Source organism: Rana temporaria, chromosome 5, assembly GCF_905171775.1.
Source record: "Rana temporaria chromosome 5, aRanTem1.1, whole genome shotgun sequence".
Classification (NCBI taxonomy): Eukaryota; Metazoa; Chordata; class Amphibia; order Anura; family Ranidae; genus Rana; species Rana temporaria.
The window spans coordinates 73,850,334-73,866,387 of NC_053493.1; the positions used below are offsets into that span (position 1 = coordinate 73,850,334).

General features: G+C 46.6%; 1 protein-coding gene across 7 annotated transcripts in view; it reads right to left on the bottom strand.

Annotated features, from left to right (window-relative positions):
* LOC120940093 (RNA-binding protein 33-like) overlaps positions 1-16,054 on the bottom strand; it is an 85,829-nt gene that overhangs the window by 47,949 nt on the left and 21,826 nt on the right. For all 7 annotated transcript variants that reach the window (XR_005749388.1, XR_005749389.1, XM_040352711.1 and 4 more), the window contains exon 2: positions 11,673-11,749. Coding sequence is in view for 5 of the 7 variants with exons in the window: in XM_040352711.1 (XP_040208645.1) it covers positions 11,673-11,749 (77 nt within the window). In the remaining 2 variants the exon portion in view is untranslated. The remainder of the gene's footprint in view (positions 1-11,672; positions 11,750-16,054) is intronic.

Below are 16,054 nucleotides of genomic sequence, written 5' to 3' on the forward strand. Positions count from 1 at the left end.
AATTACTACAGGGAACGGAGAAACACACAGAGTGCAGGAAAGGGAAGAGTGCATGGCCAGCATCTGCCCAAAAGGCAGCAGCCACGCACATCCACAATCCTGGACAGATAGACAAAATGCAAAACTGATAAAAGCAAAACTAGAAGTATCTGTGTACAAATGCTTGTGTACATATTTATAAAAGTGCAAATCCAATAACCATGTTATGGACATTGTATACATGTATAAAAATGATTTAGATAGAGGATGAAAAATACACACATGTAAAAACTATAGGTTGTATAAATGGCTAGTACATAAACAATATATATATATATCCCTCAAAATTTCCACTCGCCTGCTAGCATTTGGCGAGTGGATTTAAGCTGGGGCGAGTGATAACAGTTCTGCATGACCAACAGTCCAATCTGTGCCTACACTTAGAGCCACGCTGCGATTGGCGGCCGAAGAGGAAAGGCACGTGCCCAGGAAAAGTAGTCGGGTGAGCCGCACACATGCAGAGCAGTACACAGGTGCTCTCCTTACAATTCTCGTTAAGCCATGGGACCTGATAGTATGACCTCTCTGAGCCTGGCTTCCCAACCTGACCAATGTAGCTGGAGAGCAGAGAGCAGGAAGGAACAAGGGAGCTGGAGGACTGCGATTATCACCACTCTGGGTGTCCCAGGTAGGCAGTGGAGCACAGCGCTCACCAAGAGTTGCCCTGACAAGAGAGCAGCAGTATGCTGTGCGGTGTCAGTGTCCGCTGTGTTGTGGTGTCAATGGCTATGCAGGTGTGTGAATCTCGGTGCTGGATTGTACTCCCTCCCACTGTGCTGCAGCTCCTCTCCTCACTGCCCGACAATGAAAGGGGGAAGTAGGGACATGCAAGTGTGGAGCCGCACACAGGGGCTCCTGATTATGAGAGTGGGTAGGATAGAAGAGGGAGAGAGAGAGGAGGATGGATGGGGGTTGCAGAGGAGACAGCAAGAGAATGGGGGGAAAGACCTGGTTCTAGAGAGAAGGCAGAGGAGGAGGAGGGAGTCTTGTACATTAGAAGAGGGAGAGCAATATTTGCAGAAGTAAAAAAGTCCATGTCCCTCTGGTTTGCCCCAGTGCCGTGTCCCTCTGGTTTGCCCCAGTGCCGTGTCCCTCTGGTCTGCCCCAGTGCCGTGTCCCTCTGGTCTGCCCGAGTGCCGTGTCCCTCTGGTCTGCCCGAGTGCCGTGTCCCTCTGGTCTGCCCGAGTGCCATGTCCCTCTGGTCTGCCCCAGTGCCCTGTCCCATTTTGTTAAAGTTGTTGTTGGTAATATTTAATTGTATAACTTGATTCGGCATAAAACATTTAACAGTGTCATTCCAAGAGATAATCTACAAGGGCGTTTTTAGGGGCGGAATTAGGGGCGGGGCAGTGTATGAGTTAGGTGAAGCAACTGGTGGCGAGTAACACTTGAGGCCTGGCTAGAAGCTCAGGGCTTGAAATTTTGAGCCCTGTATATCTGTGTGTATGTGTATGTGTATATATATATATATATATATATATATATATATATATATATATATATATATATATATATATATATATATATATATATATATATATTGTGTAATATTAGATATCTATCTATTCAAACTGAGAATAGCGCTGCTTTAAAGCTGCTCACAACAAATCCAACAAGCGGTCTTCAAGTATGGATAATAGACCACACTCCCAATATTTTATCCAGGGCGGAGAGGTTGAAAACAATTATGCAAACTAGAAACAGAAGCCTAATACAAACTGGCTGAAATGTCAGGCGGCATCGGCCGGTTCAATAGAAGTCAGCCGACATTCGGCCCGTGTGTACTGGACAGTCCGACAGAAGCTTGGTTTGTCGAAGGAGCATGACCAAAAAAAGGCCTGCCGATCAGCGCTCTCATTCAGTTGGCTGAAAGGAGGCCACCCCCCCTGTAAGAACACAATAGAACAGCAGGGGAGATCAGTGTAGTAACGTTGGTTAGTACAGTGGCTCCTCCTGAACCGTCAGTTTTTTTTTTTTGTTTGTTAGCCCTGCTGGGTGTCTACAAGGTTTTACTGGATATTTAACTCTAAACACTCTTGCTCCATTTGGACTCAAGACAAATACTATAAAATATATGAACCTTTTTTTCTCTCCCCTTGTTTCCAATAACTTATTCTAAAAAAAAAAACCTGTCAGTTTTCCAGCTCAATCATGGTTAATATCGTTTTACACAAGTACACAAATGTATCCATCTGTACATGGGTACATTTACACATATTTTTGTATCATTTTCCATTTATCCAGCACCCATTCGATTATGGGTATTCACTATTCCCTATTATTCTTAACCCTTTTTTCATCATACTATGATATGTATACATCTTTATTGCCTCCTCTTTCTTCACAATAAAAATTCTTTGCCTTTAAACATTAGGACGTAAATTAAATTCTAATTTGTTTTTCAAGCAGAAGTATCTTAATTATGCTTAATACATACAGTATCTCACAAAAGTGAGTACACCCCTCGCATTTTTGTAAATATTTTATTATATCTTTTCATGTGACAACACTGAAGAAATGACACTTTGCTACAATGTAAAGTAGTGAGTGTAGAGCTTGTATAACAGTGTAAATTTGCTGTCCCCTCAAAATAACACACAGCCATTAATGTCTAAACCACTGGCAACAAGAGTACGTACACCCCAAGTGAAAATATCCAAATTCGGCCTAAAGTGTCAATATTTTGTGTCACCACAGTTTTACAGCACTGCCCTAACCCTCTTGGGGATGGAGTTCACCAGAGCTTCACATGTCACTGGAGTCCTCTTCCATGACGACATCACAAAGCTGGTGAACGTTAGAGACCTTGCGCTACGCCATCTTCCGTTTGAGAATGACCCACAGATACTCAATAGGGTTTAGGTCTGGAGACATGCTTGGCCAGTCCATCACCTTTACCCTCAGGCTATTTAAACAAGTCAGTGGTCTTCTTGGAGATATGTTTGTGGTAGTTATATGGAATACTGCCCAGCCCAGTCACAGAAGGGAGGGTATCATGTTCTGCTTTATTATGTCACAGTACATGTTGGCATTCATGGTTCCCTCAATGAACCTTAGCTCCCAAGTGTCGGCAGCACATATACAGCCCCAGACCATGACACTTCCACCACCATGCTTGACTGTAGGCAAGAAATGCGGGTCTTTGCACGACGCACCTGGTTGCCGCCACACACGCTTGACACCATCTGAACCAAATAAGTTTATCTTGGTCTCATCAGACCACAGGACACATGAAAAGATATAAAAATATTTACATAAATGTGAGGGGTTACTCATACTGTACATCGGTCTGTATTTTTCATTGTCCATATGTACATGGGCACACTTACACAATATTCCATATAATTTACTAGCCAATTATGTACTTTGTGTAGTACTTTATGTGCTACATTTATTCAATTTGTGTGTATTTATTGTCCATCATTCATCATAAATTCTTTATCATTTTTATCCAATGCCCATCTGTACATAGTTTTTGGATTTGCACATGAATGAATACATACACAAACATTTATACACAAAGATGCTTCTAATTTTCCTTTATTAGTTTTGCATTTTTCCCGTCTGTTTGTCCATCTGTGCAGGATTGTAGATGTGTGTGGCTGCTGGCCATGCACTCTTCTTCCCTTTCTTGCATTCTGTAGGATTCTCCATTCCCTGTAGTCATTTTCACATGTTTGGCATTTCCTGTATAGAGAATTTCCTATTTCATGTTATGTCGAGTGTGTGGGATACAGCTAAAACAGAGTGGCAGTCTGTTTGACAGCAGTTCTTGGTGATCTAGCAAACTGTTTTACATATAGCCCATCCAGTTCCATTAAAAGCGATCCATACAATCCTCCTACATGGTTTGACAAAGGGGCTTTGAGTGCCATGAAACGCATAACCACGCCCCAACATCATCCTCTGGATCCTCTCAGCATCAGGCCCTGGCTTACCATCGGTGTTGCCCGCCACAATGTTGCTAACCTTGGCTGCATCAGGATTGATCCACCGACTTCAGCAGTGCCTCCACAGCCTGATCGACAATAAGCTTTCAAGCCTGACTGTGCTGACCCAGTAGTGAACCTACCAAGCTCTGCAGTTTCTCCACTTGGAAGTACGCTTTTAATTTCTCAATAAAAATGAGTGCAAATTTTTATATTTGGTTTGATCCTCAGCCAAAAATTTACACTTAGATGGTGGTGGTACTTATGCTTTCTTTTTACACAGATTCAAGAGTGAAATCCAATCCTCTTTAGGAGAGTTGCAACCATGTTTTAATTGAACACCATTTCCTTGTCACTGACTATTAAGGACCAATTTATGTAACTCTTAACCACTTAAGCCCCGGACCAAAATGCAGGTAAAGGACGAGGCCCATTTTTGCGATTCGGCACTGCGTCGCTTTAACTGACAATTGCGCGGTCGTGCGACGTGGCTCCCAAACAAAATTGGCGTCCTTTTTTTCCCACTAATAGAGCTTTCTTTTGGTGGTATTTGATCACCTCTGCGGTTAATTTTTTGCGCTATAAACAAAAATAGAGCGACAATTTTGAAGAAAATGCAATATTTTTTACTTTTTGCTAGAATAAAAATCCCCCAAATATATATAAAAAAATAGGATTTTTGTACTCACGGTAAAATCCATTTCTCTGAGTTCATGGACGGACACAGCAGCATTTGACCTTCGGGTTATATCCGCTTCCTTCCAGGAGAGTTAGGAAGAACAAAAGCACTTTAAGTGTTAACAACACTTTCCTCAGTGCAGCTCCTCCCAGGGGGCGTGGTTCCCCGGGTATAACCCACACCTGCTCTAGCAGCTCTCCAGTTCGTAACAAGCAGTACAAACCAAAGGAGGGGTGGGTGCTGTGTCCGTCCATGAACTCCGAGAAATGGATTTTACGGTGAGTACAAAAATCCTATTTTCTCTTCGGTTCATGGACGTCCCCAAGCAGTGTCAAAAATTGAGGGGTGGGAAAAACACCACAGCAACCAAGCTTACACCCCAAACAAACGGAGGAACTCCAACCTTAAACTGCCGCCTGTAACACCAAGCGGCCGAATGAGGCATCAGAAGATGCACCCGCATCCACCTTGTAAAACTTTGAAAAAGTGTGGACCGACGACCAGGTCGCTGCCTCACACACCTGCAGTACAGAGGCTTGATGCCGGAAAGCCCAAGAGGCACCGATCGCCCTGGTCGAATGCGCCGTAACCCGAAAGGGAGGCGCCCGCCCCTTCGGGGCATAGGCCTGAAGCACAACCTGTCGGAACCACCCAGAAATGGTGGCCGACGATACTGCCAGACCTTACATAGGACCAGCCACCGACACGAACAGTGAGTTTGACTTCCGGAACCGAGCCGTAGCCGAAAAGCACACTCGTAGGGCCCGAACCACATCCAGGGAATGTAAAGTGGCCTCCTCTGGGTTCTACGGCTGAGGACATGAAGATGGCAACATAATGTCCTCATTAATGTGAAAGGCCGAAACAACCTTTGGGAGAAAAGAAGGCTGCGGACGCAGCACCACCTTATCCTTATGGATGACCAAGTAGGGAGCCCTGCAGGACAAGGCCGCCAGTACAGACACCCGTCTGATCGAGGTAATTGCTACCAGAAATTCCACCTTCTGTGACAGAGTCAACAAGGGAATCTTTCGGATGTCCTCAAAGGGAGCATCCTGAAGCACAGGGAGGACCAAATTCAAGTCCCACGGGGGTAGTGGATGGCATACCGGAGGGGGTCACATACCGGACCCCCTGCACAAATGCACGCACCAAGGAGTGCGCTGCCAAGGGTCGCTGAAAGTAAACAGCCAGAGCCGAAATCTGACTCTTAACCGTACTCAAGGTGAGAGCCTGATCCACTCCCTGCTGTAAAAACAGCAGATTCCGGGACACCACGCAAGTACGAGGGTGTCACTCCATCTCCTCACACATAGAGATGTAGGCCCTCCGCGTACGATGGCAAATCCTACTTGGAGTAGCCTTCTGTGCACGCAGCATGGCAGAGACCACCGAGCCTGATAGGCCCCCGGTCCTTCAGTACCTGGCTCACAACAGCCACGCCGTTAAAGCCAGTCACCGTAAAGCAGGGTGGAAGATCGGACCCTGCGACAGAAGATCTTCTCTCAGGGGTAGACGCCAGGGGGCGCCTGCCACCAGACCGGCCGATAGAGCAGGAATGGACCTTTCGGCCCACCGAAGGATGTGCGCGACCTCCGTCGCTGCAGCTGAACTCCGTGTGCCTCCCTGATGAATGACGTACGCCACGGCCGTGGCGTTAATCGGACTGGATCCTGACCGGTGGGTCCTGCAGATCCAGGGACCACCTGGCAAGGCACAGCTTGATCCCTCGGAGCTCCAGTATATTGATTGGCAGATGGGACTCCTCCTGAGTCCAGCGCCCCTTGGCTGACTGGGTGCCCCAAACGCCCCCCCCCCCCCAACCGGAGAGGCCGGCATCCGTCGTGACCACGGCCCAGTGGCACGGTAGAAACGACTTCCCGGCCCGACGCACCGGAGTCGTCAGCCACCACACCAGGGAAGACTTGACCAGATGGCTCAACTGAATCTGGTAATCCAGAGATGACGGGAGCTTGTCCCAACGTGACAGATATTCCTTCTTTAGCTCCCTGGTGTGGAATTGGGCATACGGAACTGCCTCGAAAGAGGCCACCCATCAGACCCAGAACCCTCATGCAGAATCGAAGAGATGACCACTTCTGGGTCGACAACTGCTGCACTGCAGATTGCAGTGTCCGAAGTTTCTCCTCTGGGAGGAAAACCCTCGCCTCCACGGAATCCAGGACTAGTCCCAGGTATTCCAGTCTCTGAGACGGAACTAACACTGACTTCTGGACATTCAGAAGCCAGCCGAACTCTTGGAGAGTCTGACTCGTGACAGACACGTCCTCTTCTAATTCCGAGCCTGAAGAAGCTCGCAGGAGAAGGTCGTCCAGATATCCCACGATAGCGATCCCTCGCAGAGCTAGTATCGGGGCGAGCACCTTGGTGAAAACCTGTGGTGCCGATGCCAAGCCGAACGGGAGGGCCATAAATTGAAAATGGTCCTCCCCGATCGCAAAGCGCAGAAAATTTCTGGTGTATCGCGCATACGGGAACATGTAGGTACGCGTCCATGATATCCAAGGATGTCAGAAAGTCCCCCTGATGGAGCGCTGCTATTACCGAGCGAATCGACTCCATCCTTAATTTTTGCACCTTGACAATACAATTGAGGGCCTTGAGTTCCAGGATTGGACGAACCCCTTCCTTCTTGGGGACTACAAACCGATTGGAGTAAAACTCCATCCTTCAGGCGATCCGGAAGAAACCGGAGGTTGGAGGAAAAAAATCTGTTTGGTGGACAAGAGAGAAACTCAATCTTGTACCCCGAAGAAACTACTTCGCAGACCCAACGGTCGGAAAGAAGAGACCTCCACGAGCCGCGAATCCGGCCCCCCACCCGAGATGTGAGCGGGGGCAAACCTTCATGCGGAAGCAGGCTTGTCCGCAGGCTCGTTGGGCTTGCGGTACCAGGGGCGCCTGTGTCCTTCAGTGGACGTCCTAGCCCCTTGAAAATGTTTTCCTGCCGCAATTGGCGGGCGAAAACAAAACCGCTTGGGGATAGTAAATGAGGGCCCTTGCCTACAGCGAGGCACCTTACCCTTCCCAAATTGCGGGAGCAGAGTGCTCACACCGCCCGTGGCATCTTTTATGACGACATTCAGGGACACCCCAAAAAGCCATTCACCCTCACAGGGTAATTCCACCAGAAACTACTGAGAGGACCGTCTGCAGACCAACCTCTAGCCATACAAGGCAGTATCACCGCAGAGGCCCTAGAGAGCAAGGGGAGCACATCCAGGGCCGACACACAGACAAATATCAGACCTTGTACCAACTGGTCGGTCAGGTCCATGCAGGTCTCAGAAGCATTCTGCGCCTCTATCTCCCGCACCAGGGACTCAGCCCGTCCACTGACGGAGGAGACACCCCGTTATAGGAAATCCTCCTCCTCAAGGGAACGGACCGCAAAGTATCTTGTACTGCAAAAACTTCCTGCGACCGATCCCATTCCCTGCACAACATTTTCCAGACATGGAACACAAGGAAAACACTTAGGGCTAGATTCAGGTAGCCCTGCGTAATTTAGTGCGGACATAACTTATCTCCGATACGTTACGCCGCCGTAAATTAGGGCGCAAGTTCCGTATTAATAAAGAACTTGTGCCCTAAGTTATGGCGGCGTAACAAATGTGGGCCGGCGTAAGCCCGCCTAATTCAAATGAGGATGATATGGGCGTGTTTTATTTAAATTAATGGTGACCCCGCATATTTTACGTTTACTCTGTGGTATAAAGCTGAGTGACATCCGCCCATAGCCCTTAAAAAAAAATTTTTTTTTTTTTTTATTGTACTTTAGTGTAAATATGAGATCTGAGGTCTTTTTGACCACAGATCTCCAAATTAAGAGGTCCTAATATACTTTTATTCATTGCAAGGGATGTTTACATTCATTGTAATAGGAATACAAGTGACACTTTGTTTTTTGTTTTTTTAACAGTGTAAAAATAAAGAGTAAAATAGATGAGACCTTTTTTTTCTAAAGCGCCCCGTCCCACAAAGATTTTCGGACGAGTATGGAAAAGGGCCCAATTTGTGAATTTCTGACCTTCGTTCTATTAGGTTGGATTTCACTCACTTCTTGGCCCCTCTGATCACCATAAAAGAAAGGAAGGGTGCTGAAATTTATCACACCCTTTCATATATATATATGAAATTAGATAAAATACGAAGGGGAAACTTAAAGGAAAAATGGTAGAGAAATTTGTGTTTTTTTCCTTTTTTGGATGAATGGATGAGAGGATGAATGGATATGGAAGATAATAGGAGTATAAGTAGATAAATGATGAAGGGTATGGTTTTAAGGATAAAGTAACTAGTAGATACGAATCAAGATTCGGTATACTGAATAACTAGTGGGAACAATGTATATTGAAACTGAATCTTGTATAACTGTAAAAGCTTTTGTTATTTGAGAAAAAGAATAAAAAGAAATTGAAAACAAACAGAACAATGGAAATTTAGTAAGACCAAGGTAAGGATAAAGTCCCTCGTGAAGAAGGTGAGTTTGAATCCTCTGCTGGTGAGCGTGACAACAGAATCCTCCACCACACACACACACACACACACACACACACAATGTGCTTACCAGAAAATATGGACCTCCAAGTAGGAGAAGGTCATGTGAGCATGTATCCAACAAGGGATAAGGGATAATACGAAATGATCCATGCAGCAGGAGTGTCTCCACACAGGTGGGCAGCAAAACCAGGGCTCCACTATAAGTTGCTGGGTGAAATTGGAGTGTATGACCAAAAAAATTAAGAAAAATGATCTAAATGCCCTCCGTATGTTTATTGTCATGAATCCGAAAATCCAGAGACAACGGAGATTTGTCCCATTTGGACAGGATCTCCTTTTGCAAGACTCAAGTGTGGAATTGAGCATACGGTACTGCCTCGAAAGTGGCTACCATGAGACCCAGGATTCGCAAGCAAGAACGCAGCGATGTCACCAGCCTCACTGCAGCCTGAAGAGTCCACAGCTTGTCTGAAAGGAGAAAGACCCTCGCCTGAGGAGTCCAGAAGCAAGCCCAGGAACTCCAGGCGTTGAGTCGGTACCAACACCGACCTCTGGAGGTTCAGAACCCAACCAAAACCCCTCTAATTCTGAGGCTGAAGCTGCTCTCAGAAGGAGGTCGTCCAGGTAGCCCACGATAAAGATTCCTCGCTGTCTCAGCAAAGCCAGAATCGGGCGAGCACCTTGGTGAAAACCCTTGGTTGCCGACGCCAGGCCAAAAGGGAGAGCTACAAATGGGTAGTGCTCCTCCCCGACCGCAAAGCGCAGAAACCTCTGATGCCTGACGCATATGGGGAAATGCAAGTATGCGTCCTTGATGTCCAGGGATGCCAGAAAATCCCTAGGATGGAGTGCAGAGACCACAGAGCGAACCGATTCCATCCTGAATCTTTTCACCTTCACAAATCTGTTGAGGGCCTTGAGGTACAGAATCAGATGGACCCCTTCCTTTTTTTGGGACTAAAAACAAATTGCAGTAGAATCCCTGGAACCTTTTCTGCGACGGTACTGGCACTATCACCCCACGCAGCAACAGGTCCTGCACTGCCCCCAACAAGCCGGGAGAATATGGAGGTTTGGAGGGAAAAAAACCCTGCTTGGTGGACAAGAGAGAAACTATCTTGTATCCTGAGGAAACACCTTAGCCATGCGGGCTGGCTTGTGGGACCAACACCTCTGTAGATGCCCCCGACATATCCTCCATTTTTAGGGTATCCCGCTGGGCTGTGATAAGTGCTCCTACAAGCGCCCTTTCCTGCTCTGACCCGGACACGGAGTCATCCTCACTGTCTGAATGGTCCTGGTCCGCATTCTCCGACACATCAGAACAGTCTGAATCAGAGCTTTTCCCAGAAAACAGTGGGGGAGGGGGCATTTACCCCCCTTGTGCCCGCATGCCGCGTCCACCCCAACAAAGGACTCCAGGACTGCCGACAAAGCATCCATAGGCACTGCAGGTGAGCAGGTTGTCACCGCAGGTATGTGTCTAGGGAAGAAGCGCTAGTTTCTGACCCACACTCGCCTGACACCCGTTACACAAAAGGTGCACCCTCCTAGCTGCCACTGACCGAGGGGCCCCCCGCAGGACTCAACACCCCGGAGCAGGTACTGTGCTGCACTGTCCGCTTTGCCTCATGAGGTTTTCTGTTCAATTTGCGCTGTTCCAGGGGGATAGCCAGCGCTAGAGGCAAAAACCAAGCCGAGACTCCAAGAAAATGGGCGCCGGCCACCTCGGTAAGAAAAAACGTCTGCAGGCTCCAAAAAGATGGCCTTCGGACTTCCTGACCAAGGCTACAGGAAGATGGCCGCCAAATTTTCTGACTAAAACCACAGGAAAATTGCGCCACCACGCTGAATATTTTATATTTTCTTCACTGATGTGAACCGATTGGCAGTGATGGGGCTGCGATTAATTGGGGAACTGATGACTAGTGCCCTTATCAGTGTAATTGTCCCCTGTCACAGGATAGCCAGATATTGACTTTTCTTTCCTGACACAGTGACAGCGCTGAGGAAAGGAAATGCAGATAACCAGCATTTGTTTACATGCGATGAGCTGGGATTGGACCTTTAACTCAATCTGTGACAGCTGTGTCTGGGGGCACAACGGGGGTTGGGGCTTCTAGCATGACGCCAATAGACGCCCTCCCAAAACCGGATAACAATGCTGTAGCCGTCTTTCAGCTATAGCGCGGCCGTCAAGTGGTTAATAAAAAATATTAATTCAAGACTCATTAGCTAACACTGAAGGTAAAACAGCTAACAAAATTATAATTTTAAGAGTGCTAGCTTTTAAGTTTATGGCAACGGTAATTTTGTCCTGTGGTTGAAAAGGAAATGTTTGTGGGGCTTTTACATTTAGATCATATAAGACACTTCTCGTGCGGCACATGCACGATGACATCTTCATTAGATTCAGAATTTAACCAGAAACCAAGATGAATACAACATATCAAATAGAGAGATTTTAATCCTTGTACAGCACTTCAGAGATGTGTAACTACCTGTCCCAGTCATCATCTGTAGGTCGTCTTCCGAGACCTTTCTGTGTCAGGCTCTCTGTCCCAGGCAAAGTCATCATCTGTGAAAAGGAATATCTTGTTAACTCAAATATTAATAATGCAATTCAAAACCATTTTCAGATAGAAACCACTTCAAATATTAAACATGAAACAGTTGAGAAGTATGGGTTTGGGGGTTATTGCAGTTTCATACTTACCTAGGTGGATGCAGCATCAGTCCTATACTGTTACTGTCCCCTGCCGTCTCTGCACCGAGAACCAAGAGATCGAACAACGCCGATGGCTTGGTTCTCTCGGCTCCCCTAGCAGAGAGCTGCTGCCCATCAATCAGCGGCTCAGCTCTCTGCTCCTCCACGCTCACTGGAGCGCTGAGCTGTGGAGTGGAGCAGCTGTTTTAGCAGCTCGCTGAGAGGCATCAGTCCAGGCACCTGGTGGATCCAGACTCCCAGAGATGGGATGACGCGATGCCTGGACTGATATTGGTGACGTCAGCAGAGAGCGGACTTCAGTCTATACTCTGCTGAAAACAGGTCACAGGAGTGCAAAACAAATTTTACTCCTTTGACCAATAATAGAAGCCCAGCCAAAGCAGCTCAGGCTAGACTTCTCCTTTAAAGTAAAATAAAAAGCAACTGAAATATGAAAGTGAAATCTTTCCAACCCTAAACTCAACTTAAAGTGTATGTAAACTAGTGGTGCAGTGAAAATTCGGCCGTCGAAAATTATCGTCCAAAAACTGTTGGGAACCCCCCCTTTTCTTTGTAGTAGTGTTATGTTGTTGTGTAGATGTTTAGAGGTTGCCCGGACCAGGAGAGAACTGGTATGGATGTGATAAATGCTAGAGGAATTCCTCTCTTAAAAAGTGGTAGCAAACTATGTACTACCACTTTTACCTACAGGTAAACCTATAATAAGGCTTACCTGTAGGTATAAAGAATATTTCCTAAACCTGTACGGTTTAGGAGATCTTCCCCTCGCAATGCGCCACTGACTGCAGCGGCACATGCGATGCAGGGATCCTCGGCTGAAGGCCCGGAAGCCGCCGGAAAGAAGTCTCCTGCGCGCATGCGTGGGAGTGACGACATCGCCGCTCCAGCCACAGCGCTGGAGCGGCGATACCTGGAAGACACGCCGATGCAAGATGACATCTCCCTTGGCGTGGACCAGGTAAGTTCCCCACACCTCGTTCCAAGGTAAGTATTTCATAATGAGCTAGTATGCGGTACATACTAGCTCATTATGCCTTTTGCAGCGGGTTTACTACCGCTTTAAGGTTTATGATACCAGATGATACTGGATGTATACGGTAAATATATTGTAATATGGAGTGGGTGGGTAATGGGCTGTCAGTAACTGAAATATTTGTATTGTTTTTGTCTAAAATAAAAACATTTATAAAGATTATAAACAAAAACTGTGTTGGAGATGGTTAGAGACTGTGGACAGGATACAGGAGATAGTTAGAGACTGCAATTTTATTAACTTATCTTGCACTAAAAAAAGGGTGGCAATAATGGCAAATAAAGTCATATTTATTAGTACTGATGATATTAATTAAAAAGTCCAATACAATCATATATAAAAATAAATATTTTTTTAAAAATGACATTTTCCTTTTTTCCCCCAGCACCAAAATTTCTATTTGGTGCACCCCTAATGTAAATCGTCAAGTGTCACTAAACCCAGGGCCCTGCATTCACTATATCTCGTCTCCCACAGAACATGGTAATGCAATTATTTTTACCGACGGCACCGGCAAGCGGCGGAGGGCACAGTAGAGCTGTGGGAGGGTGGGGCCCTCTCCCGGCGCCGATAAATGTGATCTTGCGGCGAATACGCTGCAGATCACCATTATCAGAAACTGGACCGCCCGCTGAAGAAGGGGGGGGGGCCAGTGCACATATACAGTATCGCTGTGCAGAGCGTTGAATCAAGACTACAACAGAAGGAAGCTGGGTGCAGGGGGGAAAGATTAGTGTAGATGAAAGTGCTCTGGGGTCTCAGCTCAGTCTACAATGAATACTATATATTAACACCACGATACCACATTGTAGTGTGAGCATAACACAAGCAGAGAACTCCACATGATCCAACATTGTAGTGTGTAACACAAAGGCTGCAGTATAATGCACTGGATTCCAGTGTGTGTGTGGTGTGTACAGTGCAGTGAGCATAAGGCTCCATTCACACCTAGGCGTTTTTACGCCCGACGCTATTGCAGCCTGAAATACGCTGGAGGGGTGATTTAACATTGTCGGCTATGGAGATGGTTCACATCTCCACGCCGAACGCCGAAACGCTGTACGCCTGAAGCTCAAAACAAGTCCCGGACCCTTTTTTTCTGGCGGCTTCGGCGTTTGGCATAGCCGACAATGTTAAATCACCCCTCCGGCGTATTTTAGGCTAAAAGACAACACGTTTTGTCGCGGCAAATCGCGGTACAATACGCCGCGTTCAGGTGTGAATGCAGCCTTAGCCTTACAATGACTGCCTCTCCACTCCAAGCCAAAAAACTGCAGAAAGCCGAGAGGGATAGGGGGTGGTGCTGGGTAGGACAGGGGCGGTGCTGGGTAGGACAGGGGCGGGTTTACTGAAAGCTAGGCTGCATTTCTCACACGGCGACCAACAACCTTTTCAGGAAGTACCTGAGAGCTGCCAAATTCAGCTTAGCAGGCAAACTGTTGTCGGTGAAGAACAGGAAGCAGCCGATTGTCTGGCTCAGATTAGACTAAGCTACACAATCAGCAAACCAGAAAATGAAGAATATCGAAGTCAAAACATATTTAACATACTGATCATCAGCAAACTTACAATTTTGACTGGATTCCCATTGTAACAATGAACTTATTGCTCATTATTTGTCATTTTCTCCCTTTTGGATTGTGAAATATAACATCCCATATGTGGTAAAGCTGCACGGTTAATCTTTAAGAATCGAGATCGTGATCTCAACAAAGCGTTTTCCCGATTCTATGCAGAGTTCTTTGCTCAAGCCGAAAAAAAAAAAACCCCTCAATATACACTAAAGTGACAATTGCCTGTGGAACACCTCATATAACCCCAAGGTTACAAAATATGTAACATGCAAGTGCAATACATCATAGAACTAAAACCTCCCCCCAAAAAAAAAAAAACACGTTGAGAAATAGCCAAAGTATTAATCATAAAAGTCCGCTGCTCATCAGCAAGAAATATTTATGCAAGTGAAAAAAAAAAAAAAAATCAATAATGTCCCACCATCCACTTTAAAGTTGCCAGTACATAAAGTGCAGAGTCTTCAATAATCTGAGGCCTCCGGCTACATAAATACCTTTTTCTTTTCTTTATAAAGTGACCACATTCCCTGTGTTCTCAGCTGCATAAGAGCTGGGGGGGGGGGGGGGGGGGAAGCAGCAGCACGCTGAGCTTTACAATGAATGGCTGTGCAAGAACAAGTCTGATCACTTTAGGAGGAGGAGTACACTGACCGCGGTAATCTCTCCTGCTTAGTGTGGTCAGTTTTTAATAGGAAAGCAAGGGGACTAGCAGGATCACCAGGGATTTCACATAAAGGAAGTCATACAAAGAACAGCATACTTTCTCATGCAAGTTCATGGTGCAGCAGCCACATATCAGGAATATGACATTAAGACCCCTTTCACACTGAGGAGTTTTTCAGGCGTTTAAGCGCTAAAAATAGCGCCTAAATACTGCCTGAAAAACTCCTGCCCTGCAGTCTCAGTGTGAAAGCTTTCACACCAAGGCGATGCGCTGGCGGGACCGCTCCAAAAGTCCTGCCAGCAGCATCTTTGGAGCTGTGAGAGGATCCGTGTGTTAACTGTTCCTCCACAGCTCATTCCCATTGAAAACAATGGGACACCGTGGCTATACCGCAGGCAATGCGGCCGGGTGGTATTAACCCTTTTTCAGCCGCTAACGGGGGTTAAAACCGCACCGCTAGTGGCCGAATACTGCCGCTATACCACCACCGCATCTCCCGCCCCAGTGTGAAAGGGGCCTTAGGTTAACAAACACCTTAAATTTGCGGCAGCATATGTAAATTCTCTCCGGCTGCCTTGTTGGACTTTTGGTGGGCGTTAGAAATGCACAAGAACCGCCCATTTTTAACGCCCGTTTGAAAACGAGCATTAAAGGGGTTGTAAAGGAAAACATTTTTTTCCCTACATAGCTTCCTTAACCTTAGTGCAGTCCTCCTTCACTTACTTCATTCTTGCATTTTGCTTTTAAATGTCCTTATTTCTTCTGAGAAATCATCACTTCCTGTTCTTCTGTCTGTAACTCCACACAGTAATGCAAGGCTTTCTCCGTGGTGTGGAGAAAGCCTCTTGAGGGGGCGAGCAGGCAAGTCAGGACACTCTACTTCG